Source organism: Haliotis cracherodii, unplaced genomic scaffold (assembly GCF_022045235.1).
Source record: "Haliotis cracherodii isolate W230 unplaced genomic scaffold, xgHalCrac1.p SCAF_17, whole genome shotgun sequence".
NCBI classification, from domain to species: domain Eukaryota; kingdom Metazoa; phylum Mollusca; class Gastropoda; order Lepetellida; family Haliotidae; genus Haliotis; species Haliotis cracherodii.
The window spans coordinates 16,849,193-16,874,670 of NW_027266272.1; the positions used below are offsets into that span (position 1 = coordinate 16,849,193).

The 25,478-nt window shown below is 41.4% G+C and overlaps 1 protein-coding gene across 1 annotated transcript in view; it reads right to left on the bottom strand.

Moving 5' to 3' along the window:
- Positions 1-12,290: 12,290 nt before the first annotated feature.
- Positions 12,291-25,478, bottom strand: part of LOC139464921 (unconventional myosin-Id-like) — a 67,597-nt gene continuing 54,409 nt past the window's right edge. Inside the window, exons 14-24 of the mRNA XM_071246522.1 lie at positions 24,616-24,670; positions 24,175-24,252; positions 22,118-22,284; positions 21,324-21,528; positions 20,385-20,506; positions 19,752-19,853; positions 16,988-17,132; positions 16,372-16,473; positions 15,139-15,255; positions 14,000-14,148; positions 12,291-13,514 (exon numbers count right to left, since the gene is read on the bottom strand). Coding sequence (XP_071102623.1) covers positions 13,355-13,514; positions 14,000-14,148; positions 15,139-15,255; positions 16,372-16,473; positions 16,988-17,132; positions 19,752-19,853; positions 20,385-20,506; positions 21,324-21,528; positions 22,118-22,284; positions 24,175-24,252; positions 24,616-24,670 — 1,402 coding nt within the window. The 3' untranslated portion in view covers positions 12,291-13,354. The remainder of the gene's footprint in view (positions 13,515-13,999; positions 14,149-15,138; positions 15,256-16,371; positions 16,474-16,987; positions 17,133-19,751; positions 19,854-20,384; positions 20,507-21,323; positions 21,529-22,117; positions 22,285-24,174; positions 24,253-24,615; positions 24,671-25,478) is intronic.

Here is a 25,478-nt window from a genome sequence, read left to right on the forward strand (position 1 = left end):
TCAAAGTGAGATTGATCAATCAGAGAGCAGGACTACTAACAATGTCCAGCAGTGTTCAACTTTTCAACAACTGTATCCTTTACTAACCAGTATACTTTGGTTATAATCCAACTGGGCGGTCAGGTAACCCAGTGGTTAAAGTGTTCGCTCGTCACGCCGAAGATCCGGGTTCGATTCCTGACAGGGGTACAAAGTGTGAAGCCCATTTCTTGTGTCCCCCGCCGTGATATTGCTGGAATATTGCTAATAGCAGCGTAAAACAATACTCACTCACTAATAATCCAACTGGTTGTAATGCCATGTCTTTGAACCGATTTATGCATTATGCAATTACTTTTTAAAAACCTGGTTATAATGCCAACGCCCAATTCCCTGTCTAATGCCAATTTTGGAGGGTTGCACTGAAACTGCTCTGTGAAATGGGTGTGGTTTCTCCTGGGGGTATTGTCAAAGATATCACATTACATGTACCTGTGGATAGATTTTTCAGTATTGCATGGCTTTCGATCTAGTCAAATTGCACATGTGTCAGATGTTGTTTATTTATGTTGCCAAGACAGTAAAGCTGATATTTCATATGGCAGCCATATTAAAAACAACTATGATATTTATTCATCCTTCAAATTTCAAAATGCTATGAAATCTCATATTTGTGTGTTTGTAGTTGGTCTGCTTTCATGTATGTAGCTCACCAGACAGAAAGCCAAATGAGCTAACTGACAGTCATTCAATTACCGTATTCGACGTAATAAGCACCCAGGGTGCTCTCAAAATTAGAAATAGGGGGCTCTTATTAGAATATTATTTTGGTGAAAAAAAACGGAGCTGAAAGATAAATTTCATGGTTTATGCTGACAGCCTGAAATGTTTATGTACGACAGATATATTTTTCAAGAATTTAATTGCCAATAATTAAGGGTGCATATAACACACCAGTACGTATTATACACGAATAAATGAGTATTGTGTACATTGATCAATCCTAAGGGGTACTGATTGGGATTGTTCACTTGCCAATATATTAGCAAATATCGCCGTGGGCGCTTATAAGAGCGGGGTGCTTATACCGTCAAATACGGTAAGCTATATTTCGGCCTTTAGTACACATCGTTGTGGATAGTGGATGGACATACTGATTTCTACTTATTTAAGTCACTCCGCTTATCATTTCTAAAATTAATTGCATGGAATATATACGCAATCAAAGGCTTCAATACATTGATATTTGTAGAAGACATTAATTCCTTAAATTTAGATATATTTGGAAATTGGTACATTGATGGGTGTAGATATACAATTGTAAATTCTGATGGACAAATGAGAGCAAAATGATACGAGCTGTAGCTGTAGCTCATAGCTGTATTAGCTGTAGATAACACATTTTACATGACCTAATTTCCTTTGGGATTTTGGAATATCTTCCCATTTCAATAAATAATTCATTTGGTGAGCATCTGAATCTAGAAAATGCAATTCTATATTTGTACAAGAGTGGTTTCAAAAGATTCTGTAGTTATAAAATGTGCTTTAAACAAACTAAAGTACTGACATCTTGACGATAAAGCTAACAAACAATACCACTGTTGTATGTACATATCTATCTATGAGCCTTTGTGTACACAATTTCACAAAATGTTCAAAACAATCTACATTTTGACTTTGCCAAACATAGCCAAAGCCTAAATCATTAATGAGCTTTTGAACTGAAGAAACCCAGATTTGCTTTCTAATTTTGTCATACAATACCATCGTGTCATAACTTTCTGAAAGTCAAGTTAGCCTATGTCATGGCTTGCTTGTCCGTTGTCCGTTATCAGAAACCGCTGGACCAATGAAGCTGAAACTTCACATACTTGTACCCACCAATGATGATGCCGGAATATGTTTTAGAGGTTTAGATGCCATTTTCACACCTGAATTTGTTCGAATGTGGCAGCCATGTTGGAAAAGCTATTTATGGCTCTTTCTGTCATTTTTGTTTAAAAATGTAAAGAAATTTGGTAAGATGCTGGTGACAGTACTGGGGCTACATTTTTATGTGATATTTAAAATTTTGACCTTGTTTTCACAATGCTCTTACGTTCACTCCAAATATATATATGGCTCTGAGGGAGCTGAACATCACATGTAAGATTCGGGGTAGAATAGGTCTTCAGCAACCCATTCTTGCCAAAAAAGGCGACTGTGCTTGTCGTAAGAGGCGACTAACAGGATCGGGTGGTCAGATTCGCTGAATTGGTTGATACCTCTCATCGTATCCCAATTGGTTGGTTGGTTTGTTGATTTACGCCGCTTTTAACAGTATTCCCGTCACACCACGGCGTATCAGCTTAATGTGGGCGGAAAGCCTGAAGTGATGCAGGTCTTAGACCTTTAACCACTTCGGTGAAACGCACGTGCACGGGTATGGTGCTGACAAACCTAGAAACATTATCGGGGCGAACCAGGATTCCAACACACAACCATGGGTTTCTGGCGTGCCAAAGGGACGCAACACTTCATGGAGGATCTCGGTGCCTTAGGCGACTGGGCCACCTATGCCCCCCTATGTTCTCAGTGTGTTGTGGGTTCAGAGTACATGTTCTGCTCCCACAAGCCAGGTCTGTACAAGGACAACATGACCCTCACCACACTGACAAGGCCTCTCCTAGTCCATCAAGGTCAGGTGGAGCTTAACATCAAGTTCAGGATTATTTCACTTATACAGTGACTCTTTGTCTGTGTGTGTGTGTGCGTGCATGCTTGGCTGGGCTTGTACTAGTGTGGACTTTCATGCTAGCCCACTGAGACACACCATGCTGTAGCGGGTGGTGGGTTAGCCTATTGATTAAAGCATTTGCTGGTCATGCCGAAGGCCCGGGTTCAATTCCCCACATGGGTACAATGTGTGAAGCCCATTTCTGGTGTCCCCAAGATGATATTGCTGGAATATTTCTAAAAGCAGCATAACACAATAGTCAATCACAAATCATGCTGCAGTTTAATATCAATACCCCACTCAGACACATTATACTGACATCAAGTCAGCCAATATGGATTTTTTTATCCCCATAATGCTAATCGCCAGGCAGAGTAAGTGAGTGAGTGAGTATGGTTTTACGCCGCTTTTAGCAATATTTCAGCAATATCACGGCGGGGGACACCAGAAATGGGCTTCACACATTGTACCCATGTCGGGAATCGAACCCGGGTCTTTGGCGTGTCGAGCTAACGCTTTAACCACAAGGCTACCCGACCGCACCCCAGGCAGAGTAAGAACAACTTCTTAACTTCTTTTGGTATGATGTGGCCATCGAATCGAACTACCCACCTTCTGCTCTCTGGGCAGGTCATGAACACATTCACCAGGATATCAATGTGTGAATATTTCAATGAGAAAGGAAAAAGCAACATATTTATTTTGAGAATTTATTAAATAATGACTGTACAATTGTAGAAGTATAATATATAACAATAAATGTAAGTCAATAGATATGGACAAAGTTCAAGGACACTGTCTCGGCACTGGGTATATGTAAAGCATGGTATAGAAACAGTTGGTCGTCACATGTCATGTGTACCACCTAGTACCACATGTACCACCTTGTATCACCAAGTACACGACACTACGGCACATTCTGCTGCTATGATCACACTGGTTAATGTTTTTCTGGGAGTGATATATGTTATACGACCATATGTTAAATAAGCCCTGATATCTACATACTCCAGTATAATGATATGATGTGAATATAGTCACCATGCAGACTGACATGCAACTTGTGAACACATCACAAGAAAACTACTCGACCATCAATTAAAAGGTACGCCATTTGTTCAAAACCCAAAAGAATCAGCCCTCAAAATTAATAATTCATATGGTGTGATTTCAGAAAAGACGTCAGGTGAACTCAAAAAATATATTCTTTTGTTCGAAACAAAATAGTTTCTTTTATCAAAATCAGTTAAATTCATCATGGTTAAAGAGAAAACGTCTCAAAATGTTTATTTTATGTAATTTTTTGTTTGGGTGATTTTTAAATCGAGTTTATAAAATACACCTCATTGTTACCTTACATTACATGGCAAATCACTTCACACAATACATTGTTCCCTACCACCTTGGCTCTCCCAGGCCCCTCTAGTGGACATGACGTTCAACTGGGATCAAACAGCAGGATGATCCCCTTCTTGTGACAGCAACGCATGGCAGAAAACTGCACCACTCTAATAATTGATGACAGTGTTTACTCAGAGAAAGAATTCCTGAGGAATATCCCTGCATTAATATTGTGCTTCCTGAACCCAAATACCACCTCCATTATACGTAAAACAGATGAGGATTTCTTTTGACTTTTCATGTAAGTTTGGAAGTCAAAGCATAATGATAGAAAAAAATATTAATTTAAACCACACCTGATAAACATCAATATTTTTCAAATTTTTACATGCATCTTTATCATTTGGTGGTCTGTTTTGCTATGTGAGAGAGTTGTGTTTAACACTGCTTTGAACAGAATTTCAATTATACCACAGCTTGTCAACAAAACGTGGGAGATTGTTTTCACAATGCTCTTACGTTCACTCCAAATATATATATGGCTCTGAGGGAGCTGAACATCACATGTAAGACCCGGGGTAGAATAGGTCTTCAGCAACCCATTCTTGCCCCAAAAGGCGACTTACAGGAACGGGTGGTCAGATTCGCTGACTTGGTTGATGCCTCTCATCGTATCCCAATTGGTTGGTTGGTTTGTTGTTTAACGCCGCTTTTAACAGTATTCCCGTCACACCACGGCGTATCAGCTTAATGTGGGCGGAAAGCCCGAAGTGATGCAGATCTCAGACCTTTTACCACTTTGGTGAAACGCACGTGCACGGATATGGTGCTGACAAACCTAGAAACATTATCGGGGCGAACCTGGATTCGAACCCACAACCATAGGTTTCTGGTGTGCCCAAGGGACGCAACTCTTCACAGAGGATCTCGGTGCCTTAGGCGACTGGGCCACCTATGCCCCCCTATGTTCTCAGTGTGTTGTGGGTTCAGAGTACATGTTCTGTTCCCACAAGCCAGGTCTGTACAAGGACAACATGACCCTCACCACACTGACAAGGCGTCTCCCAGTCCATCAAGGTCAGGTGGAGCTTAACATCAAGTTCAGGATTATTTCACTTATACAGTGACTCTTTGTCTGTGTGTGTGCGTGCATGCTTGGCTGGGCTTGTACTAGTGTGGACTTTCATGCTAGCCCACTGAGACACACCATGCTGTAGCGGGTTAGCCTATTGATTAAAGCATTTGCTGGTCATGCCGAAGGCCCGGGTTCAATTCCCCACATGGGTACAATGTGTGAAGCCCATTTCTGGTGTCCCCAAGATGATATTGCTGGAATATTTCTAAAAGCAGCATAACACAATAGTCAATCACAAATCATGCTGCAGTTTAATATCAATACCCCACTCAGACACATTATACTGACATCAAGTCAGCCAGTATGGATTTTTTTATCCCCATAATGCTAATCGCCAGGCAGAGTAAGTGAGTGAGTGAGTATGGTTTTACGCCGCTTTTAGCAATATTTCAGCAATATCACGGCGGGGGACACCAGAAATGGGCTTCACACATTGTACCCATGTCGGGAATCGAACCCGGGTCTTTGGCGTGTCGAGCTAACGCTTTAACCACAAGGCTACCCGACCGCACCCCAGGCAGAGTAAGAACAACTTCTTAACTTCTTTTGGTATGATGTGGCCATCGAATCGAACTACCCACCTTCTGCTCTCTGGGCAGGTCATGAACACATTCACCAGGATATCAATGTGTGAATATTTCAATGAGAAAGGAAAAAGCAACATATTTATTTTGAGAATTTATTAAATAATGACTGTACAATTGTAGAAGTATAATATATAACAATAAATGTAAGTCAATAGATATGGACAAAGTTCAAGGACACTGTCTCGGCACTGGGTATATGTAAAGCATGGTATAGAAACAGTTGGTCGTCACATGTCATGTGTACCACCTAGTACCACATGTACCACCTTGTATCACCAAGTACACGACACTACGGCACATTCTGCTGCTATGATCACACTGGTTAATGTTTTTCTGGGAGTGATATATGTTATACGACCATATGTTAAATAAGCCCTGATATCTACATACTCCAGTATAATGATATGATGTGAATATAGTCACCATGCAGACTGACATGCAACTTGTGAACACATCACAAGAAAACTACTCAACCATCAATTAAAAGGTACGCCATTTGTTCAAAACCCAAAAGAATCAGCCCTCAAAATTAATAATTCATATGGTGTGATTTCAGAAAAGACATGTCAGGTGAACTCAAAAAATATATTCTTTTGTTCGAAACAAAATAGTTTCTTTTATCAAAATCAGTTAAATTCATCATGGTTAAAGAGAAAACGTCTCAAAATGTTTATTTTATGTAATTTTTTGTTTGGGTGATTTTTAAATCGAGTTTATAAAATACACCTCATTGTTACCTTACATTACATGGCAAATCACTTCACACAATACATTGTTCCCTACCACCTTGGCTCTCCCACGCCCCTCTAGTGGACATGACGTTCAACTGGGATCAAACAGCAGGATGATCCCGTTCTTGTGACAGCAACGCATGGCAGAAAACGGCACCACTCTAATAATTGATGACAGTGTTTACTCAGAGAAAGAATTCCTGAGGAATATCCCTGCATTAATATTGTGCTTCCTGAACCCAAATACCACCTCCATTATACGTAAAACAGATGAGGATTTCTTTTGACTTTTCATGTAAGTTTGGAAGTCAAAGCATAAGGATAGAAAAAATATTAATTTATACCACACCTGATAAACATCAATATTTTTCAAATTTTTACATGCATCTTTATCATTTGGTGGTCTGTTTTGCTATGTGAGAGAGTTGTGTTTAACGCTGCTTTGAACAGAATTTCAATTATACCACAGCTTGTCAACAAAACGTGGGAGATGTAATACTACTTTGAAGAGAATTTCAGTCATATCACAGCTTGAAGTGACAATGGATACCCACAAGCATAGTGCTGACAGACCAAGAATCATAAGTAGGGACAATTTGAAATTTAATTCATAATCACTGGATCCTTAGACAACTAAGGGAGACAACTCTGCACAGTGAATTTTGGTGCCTAAGACGAGTTCTCCACCCATGCTTTTTGTAATCAGAATGAGAATGTGACACAATATTAAGGTGATTACATGATATGATCAATACAGACCTAGAAATATAAGTAAACTGGTACAATATATAAAAGACATATCTGGTAACATGATATGAATAGACTTGTGTAACAGCTGATAAGTGTGCTGTCAAAAGCTCCAGCACACAAGCATAAGTTGGTTAGACATGTATAACACTGAGTGTTGATCAGCAGATGTCAGGGGAACAAATTCAACACGTGATAGAAGGCACATCTGTAAATTAGGACAACATGACACGGATGAGTGTAGAACCAGTGACAAGGCTAGCAATCACAGACCAGCCGACATCAGAAGTACAGGTTAAATACACATATAGTACACTAGCATTGGGGATCAGGGTGCCGTTGTACAAAGCGATCTTAGCGCTAAGGTGATTGTATACCCAGGTTTACAGCAAGTATCTCTCCTAATGTGGTGGCACGTGCTGTGTACTTCACACAGGTCATTAATCAGACGAAGTTAAGCAACACTGGTGGCGGAGAGTAGGTGGATGGGTGTCGTGTTCAGCAGCTCCACTTCTGAGTTTCTTGGGCTTTAGTCCCGCCTCACACCAAGTGGTTGAAATATATCTCTGTTCACCACCAGAGAATGAATTACAGAAGGATGAAACGGAAATGTAAACCTTCTAGCCCCTCATACAGCACTAGGGGTTGTATACTCCCCAGGGAGTGGAGAATGAATTTAAGTGCACATTGCTCCAAAGACTAGGGTATATTAATGACATAGCTCCATGAGCATTTACTTGATAAAAGCGATCTGGCACATTCATAAATGGAATTATTATCATAATAATTATCATTATTGGATAAATACATATATACACTGGCATAGGGTAACAGGTGTGCAGCATGTCCTCTGATGGTACTGTGTGAGGTACAAAGGGTGTGGCATTATGTAGTGCACTCATACTGGCTGGCTAGTGACTATTTTAACATATTCTATATTGATATAGCTTGGCAGTTGAATATTCTTACATATTCTTTCTAAATATCGCCTGGCTGGTACATATTCTAACAGAATCGATCTTGATACTGGTTTTCTCTTGAACATTTCGCATCTCTCGTAATTGGATATGGTTGTCTGGTGAATATTCTGACTGTTCTTAAACTTGGCAAAGACTGACTTCAATTAATTATTTGTATTAATTGAGAGGAGAAAACTTTCTAAAGATTTGATGCTATAAGCATTCTACCATTCATATCATCAAACTCCATCAGATCTTAGACAAACTTACACATCAAGTTTTACTTCCGCCAAAATATATTTTTTTACATGTTCGCCTTTATGTGCTTTACACAATATTAGTTTGGTTTTTTTTACCAAAGGGAATGATTTTTTTATTCGCATCGAAATGTCATCATATTTTCTGCATTTGACACATACGAAAACTTGTTTGTTTCTGACATTTGTTTGAATAAACAGAATCAACCTTTCAAGTATTATCATTTTACAAAATAATCTAGCGATGGTGATTAGAACACATAATTGTGAATGTGATATGTAATTTAACATTTTGCTTCTAAATTTATGCATAAAAGGTTGGTATTGCTGTATAAAGATACGTATCGTATCTTGTCCTCAAAATTGAGATATGTATCGTATCATGAGGTACCTGTATCGTGACACCCCTAATTGTTTAGCCAAATAAATTACTGAGTCATACTATTATCAAATCAACAAATACAATGTCAAAGTCAGGTACAAATGCACATCTCTAGTGAAGAGCCACAACGCTCACATCGACAGGTATCTTACATAGCAATTAACGTTTCACAAATATTGACCGACATCTTTGGAATATAAATCAATTTAACACAAATCATACACTTCTCATGGTTCTATCAGATCTTATTACACAATCCATATTGTTGAAATCTTACAAGTATGTACACTAGTCACACACATGAGCACATGGTACAGACACTTTGTACAATGACAGACATGACATCTACATGTATTACTATAGCAAGTAGAAGAAGTGCTGGCTAGGTTAAAAGTGTGTTGGAGATGGGGAGCGGTTGGGTAGCCTAGTGGTTAAAGCGCTCGATCATCACGCCGAAGACCCGGGTTCGATTCCCGACATGGGTACAATATGTGAAGCCCATTTCTGGTGCCCCCACCATGATATTGCTGGAATATGGCTAAAAGCGGCGTAAAACCTCACTCACTCACTCACTATTGTAGATGGGTTCATGCAGCTACCTATACTTGAACATAACACAGCAATGAATGTAGGATTCTAAACTATCACGGCAAGTGCCTTTGGCAGGCAAATGGGAAAAAAATTGTCATTTGGTTCAAAATTGGGGATTTTATTCCTCTTCTTAAGTTCAGATGTTTTGAAATGTGGCATTGAAGGCAATAATGTAACTTCAAGCTCTTCCTTTGTATTGCACCCTAAACACAACAGCCTATAAATAATTACCATATTTATTTGTGTATAATATGCACCCCTAATTATGGGCAATTAAATCCTGAAAAGAAATATCTGTTGTGTATAATATGCACAGACTTTTCTTTAGTATCATTTCATTTCTTTAGTATCATGATCTGTCATAGGAAATAGCCTATCAACAAATCCTGAATTTATGCAAGTTAATCCTGTTGTTACGCTATCTGGTAATCAAAACGTGTTCACGGTATATCTGACCTTATGTTTGTCATCTATTTTATTAATTTTATACAAAATTTCATTCAAACATGTTCACCTAAATTTTGGCGAAATTGTGTCCCTCCGATACTTACAACTTATGCTTAACAACTTCGTGACAGGGCCAAATCACATTATTCACAGCAACAATGACAATATTTTCTTGTTTCATTTTTTACGAGGCTACACATCAAGATAAACATATGTCATGGTTAACTTTCAATAAGATAATAAGACATCACGAAAACCTATTTGCGTAGTTTTCCATTGTTTACATCACATGCTGTCAAAGAAGCCAAACGGAGGGCTAGAGTTATGGTCACTTTGATGTATGATATATTTTCTCGTGCACCTCACAGTCGCACAGTTTAAGTAGCATATCTATATAATGGAAAGCAATATGTAAGTCCGGATGAGGGAAATCATGAAACCATCACATCACGGTGTCACTCAGCAAAGATCGATACCACCTGCTCCATCTTCATCAGCTGTGACAACAAACACAGCTCACTGGGGGCCATTTCTACCACATAATCCACACACAGATTAAAAACCCTCTACTTTATTTGGAAACTGACTTTACATAATCCTAATACATAATCCAACACACAAACACAGCAGCACTTCAGTCAAGTCCATCCTCCACAGCACAATCAAACCTAAAGTTGTAACCCCTGCTACCTGATTGCTAGGGTATCACCTACTTCTAAACCTCATCAATTCTAAATACCGTTTTCGACGTAATAAGCGCTCAGGGCACTCTCAAAATTAGAATATTAAAGGATCAATTCATGGTTTATCCTGACAGCCTGAAATGTTTATATACGACATATATATGTTCCCAGAATTTAATTGTCCATAATTAAGGATGCATATAACACACGAGTGTGTATTATACGCGAATAAATAAGTCTTGTGTACATTGATCAATCGGAGGGGATGCTAATTGGGATTGTTCACTAGCCAATATATTAGCAAATATCGCCCTTGGGCGCTTGTTAGAGCAGGGCGCTTATTACGTCAAATACGGTATTTCTACAACTAGCGGTCATAACTTCTGGTTTTAGGTCAAACAATGTTAAACCATCAGCATAATTTTAACTGGGAAACATTCTGTTTTCTGTCTACCAGGCTGCTACATAAATGGTTATGATATTGAATGTGGCTATCAAGTGGCTACCATAACTATACCGATAAGTTGACATTTCGTAAGCATCGTAAGCACATCCTCGTAAGCATGCAGAGCTTTGCAACAACTAAAACTTCAGGGTCTCATTCCTCAAAGTGATCTTAGCGCTATGATGTTGGTAAGCCTATGTTAAAATACAGGACTAATGATCACCTTAGCGCTAAGATCGCTTCAAAGCACGGGGCCCAGGGGTCCATTTCACAAAGCGATCATAGTGGTAATGTGATCATAACTGTCGTAGCACAACAATGGCTTTGAAGAAAGGAGTCTAGGCTTATTCAGGACTATAAGTTACCCAATATTTACATAAACTAAATCACACCAAATTTGATTCTTGCACAACAACTGACTTGGCAATTATTTTGGACACAATGGTACGCAAGCTGATACAATTTGACCATAAATCAAGTGCATTTTTTAAATATGAACAACTCAGCATGTCACTGCATGGTGCAATAAAAAAGATTTCGTTTCACTTTTATTTTCAACTACTTCCTCAAATTGACATACAGGTACAAATAATCTTGTAAAATATCAAAGATTATGGGAACTGATTTGACCGGTCAGTTGACTCCTCCTTGACATTTCAAGACAACCGTTCATTGAAAACATAGTCTTGAACATACAAAATGGAGTAAGGCATTACTGAATATCAAAGAAGACTTCTTCTAAGGCATTATCCAGGTTCCAAAATGGGGTAAGGCTTTTCTGAACATCAAAGAAGACTTCTTCTTAGGCGTTATCCACGTTTCAAAATGGGAAAAGACATTATCCAACGTCAGCCTCCAGTTTGTGACCTGAGTAAGGCACTATTGAACGCCAGAGAGAACTTCTTGTAAGACGTTATTCAGGTTTCCAAATGCGGCAAGGCATTACTGATTGTCAGAGAAGACTTCCTCTAAGGCGCTAAACAGGGTAAGGCATTAATAAACATCAAAGAACACTTCTAAGGCTGTAAGGTCAACAATTAATAATTTCCATCACGAATGTACAAACTTCTTGAAGGACTCGGATGACACTGATGAACTGAGTTGGCCGATGATATTTTATGCTCAGGTCCCAGCATGCAGTAGTGATATGACAAACATGTTCTCTCCTGCTTTGCTGACATAAAATTAGTATGGAAAATGCACCCGGTGACTTTATGTACAATATGAATAAAATAACAAATATATTCCACTGTAAAAATAATGTTGATACATTGTCAGTGTTATCAGGATACGTTGATATATCACAATATGTCAGTCATGGTATGATGTCCCTTGCAGTACGCAAACATGGATATCTATACTGCAAACATGGATATCTATACCGCAAACATGGATATCTATACCGCAAACATGGATATCTATACCGCAAAAATGGATATCAATATTGCAAACATGGATATCGATACCACAAACATGGATATTGATACTGCAAACATGGATATCAATACCGCAAACATGGATATCGATACTGCAAACATGGATATCGATACCGCAAACATGCACATAGATACCACAAGCATGGATATCGATACCACAAATATCTGAAATCAATCATCATCATCATTTATCATGACATGATTAAATGTCAACATGAAATATTATACTGACAAATTGAGTGAATAGTGATATTTTGAATCATTCTTCTCCACCACAAGATGAATCACCGAAGACATCCATGTGTAAATCTATTACTCTCTATATCGGCAAATATGAAAGAAATGAAAATAAAAGTTGATACATATCATTCGGTCAAGTACAGTAGAGGACAAAAATAACTGGGTATATATTTTTAGTTGTCGCTTTTATAGATAAGTTTTTGGTGAGTTGGGTTTCACACCATTTTCAACAATACTTCAGCATCATCACAGTGATAACACCAGAATCGTACCACAGGGGAATAAAACCCAAGCCTTCGGTGTGACGAGCAAACACTTTAACCACTGGGCTACCCAACCACCTTTTAGTTTAAACAAGTTTTTAACACACAAATTGCACTAGTGATAAACTGGCATGAATATGCGCATTATGATCTTTAAACAAAAATTTGATACAGTTTAAAGATATGATCTGAAACAATCAAATCTTGAATTCCAACACTTCTAATGATACTTCAACACTTGAGCAAATGGTTACATAATTAGACATGCTTAACCCATTTGTCAGTGTGTAAATTCACAGTTACTTGAGTCCAATAGTGGAGATTTTTGTCTTGTCTTGTCTGAGAGCTGTAGTCACGCTCTGCTGTCAGTGCGAGTGTCAACTAGATGTTACTAATCTGTGCCACGGCTTCGCTACGTTGACGGCCACATCAGTGCCAGATCCTGTCCTTCCTTCTTGAACACAGGCCCACCATTCACTGCTGTAGATCGGATAAAAATATTTCGTTGTTTGTTCCCAAGCATGCAGGACACATTCTTGGCTACAGTGACCTTCAGCTCTTTTTTGTATGTTCTGAAAATTTAAAAAAAAATTCAGCAGGGGTTAGAGGATAAATGAAATGAAATTAAAATTTAGTACATCTCCACATTGAGTTCAAACACAATAAGCGTTGGTCCAAATTCTTGGTTTTCTGTACCAGTAAACACAAAAATAACACATGCTGGCATTCATCTACGATCTTACACGAAGTGCCTGTGCTGACAAATTTAGAACAAAACATTTTGTTTCACTCGAAAATTAAAATATTTGAAAACTTAACAAAGTCTTAAGTATTCTGACATTTGCATTGACTGCATTACATTATTTATTTATTTGTTTGTTTGTTTGTTATTTAGTGCTGCACTCATCAATAGCCAGTTATATGACGGTGGCTTTTAAATGATCAAGTCTGGTCTATGCAAACCACTGACTTTACAACTACTGTTAAAGTATGTTGTTAACAAATCATGAATACTTATCAGGAAAATTGGGATTTGAAAACCATGATCATGACCTACCTGCGCCAGAAGGAGGCAAGAGCCCCGACCATCTCCCCGACTCTCTCCTCATTGACCTTGCTCTGTAGACAGAGGACCAGATCATTGCCGCTGTTCAGGTGGACCACAATCAGCTGGTCACGCTCCGGAGACACCGCCAGACCCGTCACCTGGGCATAGATACAGCAAGTTGTTAAATGAAGTCTTAAAACAATTTTTAAAAATTTGATAAAGATATCAGATGATGTCAATTCAACAAAGCGCCTTTGACGCATAAATGAAGATAAGTACATCGGCACATTTAGATATCTTGTTCAAGTGGACATACTTTCCTCCACCTTTTACAATTCCAATTCCTGAATGTTTCCATGGAATAACTGTTTCGTTTTTCTTTGTTTGTTTGTTGTTTAACGCCGCACTCAGCAATATTCCAGCTATATGACAGCGGTCTGTAAATAATTGAGCCTGGACCAGACAATCCAGTGATTGACAGCATGAGCATCGATCCACGCATTTGGGATCGATGACATGTATCAACCAAGTCAGCAAGCCTGACCACCTGATCCCGTTAGTCGCCTCTTACGACAAGCATAGTCGCCTTTTAAGGCAAGTATGGGTTGCTGAAGACCTATTCTACCCCGGAACCTTCACGGGTCCCATGGAATAACTGAAATTACACCTGTCACTTGTGTGGGAACAATACAAACATTTCAACTCTCTAATAAACATATTTTCATACGCGAATCAAAAACCTTCTTGAAATGGACTTATGAATTGTGTAATTAAAAAACATATATATTGATTAATGTTACATATGATTATCAATTTATTCTCTTTTATGCATAATTTTGTTCTTCACTGAAATTCTAGGCGAAATGAGCCATAAATTTGAAGAACAATTTCAGCTTTCAGTCTGGTACACGTAAACCATGGGTGAGAGGGTGTAGATTGTGATGAGGTGTGTGTGGTGCAGGTTTTAGATGTTTACCACTTTGGTGAAACCCATCAGCATGGGTATGGTGCTGACAAACCTAGGAACACAATCTAGGCGAACCAGGATTCGAACCCACAATCATAGGTTTCTGGCATGCCCAACTCTGCACAGTGAATTGCAGCACCTCAGACAACTGACACCTCTGTTTGACGCAGATGATACTCACATCTGAAATAGGTGTCCCCTTCCTCATCGCTTTGAACTTTTTCTTGGGGTCAAGCTTGTAGATGTATTTGTCTGTGATGACCACACCCCTGTCAGCAGTTTTGTTGAATTTGTTGGCCTGAATAAATAAGTCTTATGTTACCTTGTGGCAAAGAGGAACTGGACAAAGAAATCTTTAAAACATTGATTTTAACATTTCTGGTTGTCGTCATAGTCGGCCTCAACATCAACACAGTCGGAAGAAGATGATACTTGTTGTTGTTGTTGTTGTTGTTGTTGTTGTTGTAATTATAGATGTTGTAATCATTATCATTATTAATATATGAAATCCCATAACACTTCTTGTCTCTTTTATGCCAGACAATCAGGTCATTGATTTCATGTGCAACAATCCATCTATCACAGCAACACGTATCTATCATGGCAACACGTATCTATATATCACGACAACACGTATCTATCACACCAACACGTATCTATCATGGCAACACGTATCTATCATGGCAACACGTATCTATCACAGCAACACGTATCTATCATGGCAACACGTATCTATCACACCAACACGTATCTATCATGGCAACACGTATCTATCACAGCAACACGTATCTATCACAGCAACACGTATCTATCATGGCAACACATATCTATCATGGCAACATGTATCTATCATGGCAACAGGTATCTATCATGGCAACACATATCTATCATGGCAACACGTATCTAGCATGGCAACACGTATCTATCACAGCAACACGTATCTATCACACCAACACGTATCTATCACACCAACACGTATCTATCATGGCAACACGTATCTCTCACGGCAACACGTATCTATCATGGCAACATGTATCTATCATTGCAACATGTATCTATCATGGCAACATGTATCTTTCATGTCAACACATATCTATCGCACCAACACGTATCTATCACACCAACACGTATCTATCATGGCAACACATATCTATCACAGCAACACATATCTATCACAGCAACACGTATCTATCACAGCAACACGTATCTATCATGGCAACACATATCTATCACAGCAACACGTATCTATCATGGCAACACATATCTATCACAGCAACACGTATCTATCATAGCAACACATATCTATCACTGCAACTCATATCTATCATGGTGACACATATCTATCATGGCAACACATATCTATCAGGGCAACAGTGTTTCATCCCTCCTGCACTGCCATTCCCTCCACTCTTACCTTCTTGACAAAGGATGAGAAGAGGACGCAGCTGTAGTGGTCCTGACTCTTGAGGACACTCATCTGGGACACAAAGTCATGGGTGGAGCTGTTGTCTCTGGTCTGACACAGAAACAAGTCATTGGTATCCGGGAACCACAACAACCAACAGAGTACACGATATGGTGTTATCCAGACCCATACATAAACAAAACTATACTCTACCTGCTCAGAGGCCGATATTCAGTCCATGTCTGCCCATACATAAACCAAAATACTCTACCTGCTCAGAGGCCTGCTCAGTCAGACTATGATCCAACTGTTAGCAACAATACTCAAATTGTAATCAATTTGTTTTTCCAAATCATGTTATTGCTTTGTCAAGTTGATTTTCATTTCCCTGTACGACCAATAACAAGAATAAGCAAGAGGATTCAAAGCTTAGGTTTACATTATTAAATTTATTGCAATCTTGAAGTACCTCTGAATGAAGAAACAAACAAACGTTGTCAAAATCCCAATTTTAAACAAAGTATTGTTTTTTTCCAAGTTAGGCTGCCAAGGGCACATAGTTTGTAATCTTAGATATATTCCTGTATTGGAATTGCAGATGGAACTGTCTCCCCTTGATCCTCACCGAAGACAGGTAGTTGCTCTCCCACTTTCGCTTCAGGCCATAATCTATCCTCTGGCCCTTGAGAGCATCGGACGCTGCACATTTGAGGCGGAGAGCTGGCCGATCCTCCTTGGGTATGTTGCGTAGTATCATGTTTGCTCTCCATCTGAGGTAAGAAAACCAAGTTGGTTGGTGTGTTGTTTAGCAATATTCCAGAGGTATGACGGCTGTCTGTAAATAATCGAGTCTGGATCAGACAATCCAGTGATTGACTTCATGAACATCGATCCATGCAATTGGGATATGATGACAAATGTCAGTGATCAATATGATTAAGGAATTCAACATGGATGGTTTGTTTGTTTGTGTTTTAACGCTGCACTCAGCAATATTCTAACTAGATGATTTCGGTCTGTAAAAATCGAGTCTGGACCAGACAATATAGTGATTGATATCATGAGCATTGATCTACATAATTGGGATCGATGACATACATCAACCAAGCCAGCAAGCCAGACCACCCGATCCCGTTAGTCACCTTTTATGACAAGCAGTCACCTTTTACGGCAAGCATGGACTACTGAAGAGCTATTCTACCCCGGATCTTCATGGATCAAGAACACCAGGAGTGAGTGTTACACCAGGGGTTATGATTGTCTCAGCTCTAAGATTGCCACATGGAACAGGGTCAGGTCTTCAACCACCAGACTTCTCCACGTGTGGACTGTCCTTGTGTGACTGTCGGTGGACTATCCCTGTAGAGGACCGTCCGTGTGGAGGACCGTTCGTGTGGAAGACTGTCTGTGTGGAGGACTGTCCGTGTGGACCGTCCGTGTGGACCGTCCGTGTGGAGGACTGTCCGTGTGGACCGTCCGTGTGGAGGACTGTCCGTGTGGACCGTCTGTGTGGACCGTCTGTGTGGACCGTCCGTGTGGAGGACTGACTGTGTGGAGGACTGTCCGTGAGGACCGTCTGTGTGGAGGACTGTCCGTGTGGAGGACTATCCGTGTGGAGGACTATCCATGTGGAGGACTGTCTGAGTGGAGGACTGTCTGTGTGAAGGACTGTCCGTGTGGAGGACTGTCCCTGTAGAGGACTGACTGTGTGGACTGTCCATGTGGAGGACTGTCCCTGTAGAGGACTGACTGAGGATCTTCACGGGTCAAGAACACCAGGAGTGAGTGTTACACCAGGGGTTATGATTGTCTCAGCTCTAAGATTGCCACATGGAACAGGGTCAGGTCTTCAACCACCAGACCTCTCCACGTGTGGACTGTCCTTGTGTGACTGTCGGTGGACTGTCCCTGTAGAGGACCGTCCGTGTGGACCGTCCGTGTGGAGGACTGTCCGTGTGGACCGTCCGTGTGGAGGACTGACTGTGTGGAGGACTGTCCGTGAGGACCGTCTGTGTGGAGGACTGTCCGTGTGGAGGACTATCTGTGTGGAGGACTGTCCGTGTGGAGGACTGTCCGTGTGGAGGACTGACTGTGTGGAGGACTGTCCGTGTGAAGGACTGTCCGTGTGGACTATCCGTGTGGAGGACTGTCCCTGTAGAGGACTGACTGTGTGGACTGTCCGTGTTGAGGACTGTCCCTGTAGAGGACTGACTGTGTGGACTGTCCATGTGGAGGACTGACTGTGTGGACTGTCCCTGTAGAGGACTGACTGTGTGGACTGTCCGTGTGGAGGACCGTCTGTGTGGAGGACCGTCTGTGTGGAGGACCGTCCGTGTGGAGGACTGTCTGTGTGGAGGACTGTCCGTGTGGACCGTCCGTGTGGAGGACTGTCCGTGTGGACCGTCCGTGTGGAGGACTGTCCGTGTGGACCGTCCGTGTGGAGGACTGTCCGTGTGAACCGTCCGTGTGGAGGACTGTCCGTGTGGACCGTCCGTGTGGAGGACTGTCCGTGTGGACCGTCCGTGTGGAGGACTGTCCGTGTGGACCGTCCGTGTGGAGGACTGTCCATGTGAACCGTCCGTGTGGAGGACTGACTGTGTGGAGGACTGTCCGTGAGGACCGTCTGTGTGGAGGACTGTCCGTGTGGAGGACTATCCGTGTGGAGGACTATCCGTGTGGAGGACTATCCATGTGGAGGACTGTCCGTGTGGAGGACCCTCCGTGTGGACTGTCCGTGTGAAGGACTGTCCGTGTGGAGGACTGTCCCTGTAGAGGACTGACTGTGTGGACTGTCCATGTGGAGGACTGTCCCTGTAGAGGACTGACTGAGGATCTTCACGGGTCAAGAACACCAGGAGTGAGTGTTACACCAGGGGTTATGATTGTCTCAGCTCTAAGATTGCCACATGGAACAGGGTCAGGTCTTCAACCACCAGACCTTTCCACGTCTGGACTGTCCTTGTGTGACTGTCGGTGGACTGTCCCTGTAGAGGACCGTCCGTGTGGACCGTCCATGTGGAGGACTGTCCGTGTGGACCGTCCTTGTGGAGGACTGACTGTGTGGAGGACTGTCCGTGAGGACCGTCTGTGTGGAGGACTGTCCATGTGGAGGACTATCCGTGTGGAAGACTATCCGTGTGGAGGACTATCTGTGTGGAGGACTATCCGTGTGGAGGACTGTCCGTGTGGAGGACTGTCCGTGTGGAGGACTGTCCGTGTGGACCATCCGTGTGGACTGTCCGTGTGGAGGACTGACTGTGTGGAGGACTGTCTGTGTGAAGGACTGTCCGTGTGGACTGTCCGTGTGGAGGACTGTCCCTGTAGAGGACTGACTGTGTGGACTGTCCGTGTGGAGGACCGTCCGTGTGGGGGACTGACAATGGACTGACCTGTTGTGTATTCTCTGCAGCATGCTGACCAGTCCCTCCAGGACAGACGGAGGTCGCGGCCACTGGATATTCTTGCCATAGTCCTTCTTGTTCCTCACATTCCTGAAACAAACACATACCTGCTAATTCTAAGAGTGTCCAGGTCAAGAATACTTCTAGACCTTATATCAAAGCCATAAAACATTTCCATATTTATGCAAATCAACACTGGAAAATGAATGTGTATAACTTAAGTATTGTCAAGTTGACAACAGGAATGACATAATTATCATATCATATTTTTGGTGTTTTTTTTCAAATCTGAAGGCCTTTTAAAGCTTTTTGATATACTCATATTCCTTCAACTTCCTCCTCTTGTGTCTTTCTAGTATAATTTAAATCGCACCGAACGAAACTTTTTCTTGAATCGGTATAACACGGACAGCTGTCTAAAACAAACTAAAATTTCAGTTACAAATGACCAAAAATTTCAACAGGCTACAAAATGACAATCCTTGACCATCAAGCCTTAACAACATCTATTTTGAACTAATCTTCTCAGCAGCCTGTTTGTAGAATCCCGAGAGGGATGGCCTCATAAGTAGTGTTCCCTCCTGCGCTTAATCCGGCCTTCTACCATGTCTACAGGTTTACCTGAAGCGCTCGACAAGACTCATGATGTACGATCTCATCTTGTATTTCCTGTAGCGTCCCATGATCAGGTAGATGGCTCTTATCTTCTTCACCCGGGATCGAGCCAATCCTCCCCGCCAATGCTGAAACAACGACACAGTGTTGCTGATCAGTGTTCAAGAATCCATCCTTCACTAAGAGACGGCCTCTGTGGTCTAGTGGTAGAGCGTCTGCCCGGAGAGCAGAAGGTCCGGGGTGAGGTCCCCACAGCGTCATACCAAAAGATGTTAAAAGATGGTACTTGTTGTTACCATGTCTGGCGCTCGGCATTCAGGGGCTCGGAGTCAGTATACTGTGTCTGAGTGGGATCTTCATGTTAAACTACTGCATGGTATCTCTGTGGGCTAGCACTATAAAAGCATGCATGCACGAACACACAAATGCTATCACTCTATCAAGCTATCCATTACAACTCTATATAAGTGCAATAATCTTGCACGCGACGAAAAAACCCATTTCACCTAACCTCCTTTATTAAGATCAGGGCCCCCTTGCACAAAGCGATCTTAGCACTAAGACTATCGTAAGCCTATGTTAAAGTATGGGAGTTACGATCATCTTAGCGCTAAGATCACTTTGTGCAAGTGGGCCCAGGTGATCAAAGTTCCCTCAGTGTTTACTTCCCATGAAGATCTACGGAGGTGTTGTCAGATCTTAAAACAGTGAGTGTGAGTGAGTATGCTTTTACGCCGCCTTTAGCAATATTCCAGCAATATGACGGCGGGGGACACCAGAAATGGGCTTCACACATTGTACCCATGTCGGGAATCTAACCCGGGTCTTCGGCATGACGAGCGAACGCTTTAACCACCAGGATACCCGACCGCCCCAGATCTCAACACAGGAGGTATCATATTGGAGTAGAAGATTGACTTAATGACATGGTGTGCAAATCCTTACCGTTTGCAGGAAGAGCACTATTGTTGGTATCTTGGAGTCACGGGTTTCTTCCAGTGAGAACAGGGTCTGAGGGGATCGGATGAACAGTTTGGAGCGTCCGTATTTGACATCACTGTCAAAGTTCAGCTCCTGTATAATACTCTTGACGCCATCAAAATCAGATCCCCGGAACTTGGGCCATGTCTTCGACGTGATACACTTGTACCTGAAACACAACAGATGCTTGATGACTGAACTTTGTTTGCTCTAGTCGCAAATTGATACGATACAGATAAATCTATGTTTTACAGTTGTCACATGTAGATTTGATACCTGCAAAGTTTCCAAATTGGAAACCTAACTGCAGAATTTTTGAAAACATAGCTCGTTCACATCATTCTACTGCACTAATAACAAGAAGAATTTGAACTCATCGTAACAGACCCATGAAGATCTGGGTTATATAATTAGCACTGGTATTCAGCAGACTATGTTGTCGCAAGAGGCGACTAACGGGATCGGAAGGTCAGGCTTGCTGACTTGGTTGACACATGTCAACGTATCCAAATCACGTGGATCGTGTTCATGATGTCAGTCACTGGATTGTCTGGTCCACACTTGATTATTTACATACCGCCGTCATATAGCTGGAATATTGCTGAGTGCAGCTTTTAACATCAGAAAACAAACGATTATTTGTAACAGTGTAAGATGTGGCGCTTACAGTAGAGTATTCTGGGATTCGTACCCACAATCATATGTTTATGGCATACCTAAGAGACGCTACTCCCCTACTTTCACCGTGTCAATCTCACCTCTGTAGGAACCTGGTGTAGCCCATCCTGTAGGCAAACCCTGCCCTCCTCACTCGGACGTTCTCCATCAGGCCCAGGTACATCACCTGGTGCTTCACCCTCGTGTCGTCGAACACCACCGGCGACTTGATCTCATTCGGCTTGACACAACGCACATAGTGGGGCTCCTGAAGTGAAGGTCACGCAGCTTGTTTAGTGAACTGCTTACTGTACTTATTCCACTTCATACAAGGAGGGAAGGTAAAATGGGGTTTAACGTCACGTCCAAGATTATTGCACTTATATAGTAACGTGCATGTATGTCTGTGTGTTTGTGTGGCTGCTTGTACTAGTCTTGACTGATGCCGATTTAGTGCTAGCTCACTGAGATACCATGCTGCAGTTTAACATGAACATGATGAATACCCCACTCAGACACAGTATACTGACTCCGAGCTGACCAGTCCTTGTTTTAGCCCCTTAAAGCCGAGTGCCAGACAGGGTAACAACAAGTACCATCTTTTAACGTCTTTTGGTATGACGCTGTCGGGGATCGAACTCCGGACCTTCCACTCTCCGGGCGGGCGCTCTACCACAAGACCACAGAGGTAGTCCTTCATACAAGGAATAAAGTGTTCAAAGTCATCTGCGCTAGACTAAACGGCCACATATTTATCATTTTGAAAGAGATATTTCACTTGCTATGTACAAGGTTCATAGCTAGAAAAACATTACCCTTAAGCAGGAATACTGAATATATACTGTTCAAAATCATATACTGTTCAAAAGAAATTAAGCAAATATATTAGCAAATATCGCCATGGGCGCTTATTAGAGCGAAGCGCTTATAACGTCGAATACGGTATTATTTTTTTTTGCAATGACTTGCACAGGAGAACCTGAGCACCTTGACACAGCTATACCTGCTCTGAAGGACAATGTTGTACAAGTTGATTTACGTAACATATAAATACAAAATTCTTGGTTCAACTTGAACAAAAACTTGACTGCCACCATCATGCCTCCCCAAAACATTCTTGTACACAGTATACTTGGTGAGAAGCCACGTTTGGTTTCATACCGATTCTAGCAATATTCTTTAAAGCTTTAAGCACCTGGCTACCCACTGCCCCCTTGAAGCCTGTTTCTGATGTTGTTGGATTTTGATTAATTGTTTGGGTTAATTTTATATTTAGTGGGCTTCATTTAAGTTGTAAAGTGAAGTAACTGTTTTCTGTTGTTAGTATCACTATGTGCAAGAGACTGTTCTGTGCACAATCGGTAGTTATTCAATTAAATACAAAACTTCAGTAACCGAAGGGAGGACATTATTAATGTGACCATTTATCTATTTGAGTCTTAATATCAGTATATTCTGATATTTCTGCATTGTATTGAAGTCAATCAAGCCACCAGCACTACTTCAGTATTTGCCCTATCTGTTAGAACATGTGATGATGAACTAGAATAAACTGGATGAAGCTTAAGAGTAATTTGGCATCCTCAATCCTCGAACCCCACAGAATTGACTGAATGACAGTATCTCCCGTAGGGCTAGCACAGGTAACTCAGGTACTTGGGATGGGCGGGTCCTGAGTAGGATCTGGGTACCCACAGGACTACCCAGGCCTGTGGTTAGTCACATGATATATTGTTAAAAGACAATAACAATAAAATTCCATGGTTACACTTCAAGTTGCAAAAGTTTAAATTTCTTTCTGACTATGCACACATTCCTTCTGACTTTTATACATTTAAGTGAAGTCAACTTCAGTGTTTGCATGATCAGAACATTTAATACCATATTTAAGTACTTTTTGCTCCTGTAAAACAATTCCCAATTGAACATTTTGTAACTAACTTGAGACCTACAGCGGGTACCCGGGTAGGGTCAGGTAATAGGGGGGTCGGACACCCGGGTAGGGTCAGGTAATAGGGGGGTCAGGTACCCGGGTGGGGTCAGGTAATAGGGGGGTGGGTACCCGGGTGGGGTCAGGTAATAGGGGGGTCGGGTAATAGAGGGGGTCGGGTACCTGGGTAGTAAATTTGGACTCATCCCAGCCCTAATCTCCCGTTACCTTGGAGGCCAGGTTCTGCACCAGAGAGATGATGGAGCTCTTGAAGCTGGTGCCAGCTGTGATGGGGCGCTTGGTGGTCTGGAGTGAGATGACGGAAATAGTCTAGTAACCTTTATCTCAAAATATACAGTGGACATTTTGAACATGCTTGTTCTCTCCTGAGCGCTAGAAAAAAATTCAATTCATGCAAAGGGATAGCAATTATTCCCCAGAACAATGAACCAATTATTATATTGTGTAATATACACAGTGATATATGGTAATCAATGGTAATCAGCGGGAATTCATTACGTCAATTATCTTAAAATACTGATTTTGATTTAAATTTGCTATCAGGTTACATGAGATCAATATCGGTGAACAAGTAATGAAATTGCCCCAGACTAAACACATTTAAAAGGCTGTCAGAGTAAAAGTCCCTCAACTCTAAACACAACAAACCTCAGTCACGGACAGCTTCCCTTCTGGCCACATACACTTGAGCAGCTCGTTGTCACTGTAACAATCACATGACACTGTCACTGTAACAATCACGGCATGACACTGTCACTGTAACAATCACGACATGACACTGTCACTGTAACAATGACGACATGACACTGTCACTGTAACAATGACGACATGACACTGTCACTGTAACAATGACGACATGACACTGTCACTGTAACAATCACATGACACTGTCACTGTAACAATCACGACATGACACTGTCACTGTAACAATGACGACATGACACTGTCACTGTAACAATGACAACATGACACTGTCACTGTAACAATCACGACATGACACTGTCACTGTAACAATCACGACATGACACTGTCACTGTAACAATCACGACATGACACTCTCACTGTAACAATCACATGACACTGTCACTGTAACAATCACGACATGACACTGTCACTGTAACAATCACGACATGACATTGTCACTGTAACAATCACGACATGACATAGTCACTGTAACAATCATGACATGACACTGTCACTGTAACAATCACAACATGACACTGTCACTGTAACAATCACGACATGACACTGTCACTGTAACAATCATGACATGACACTGTCACTGTAACAATCACGACATGACACTTTCACTTTAACAATCATGACATGACACTGTCACTGTAACAATCACAACATGATACTGTCACTGTAACAATCATGATATGACACTGTGGCTGTAACAATCACAACATGACACTGTGGCTGTAACAATCACAACATGACACTGTCACTGTAACAATCACAACATGACACTGTCACTGTAACAATCACAACATGACACTGTCACTGTA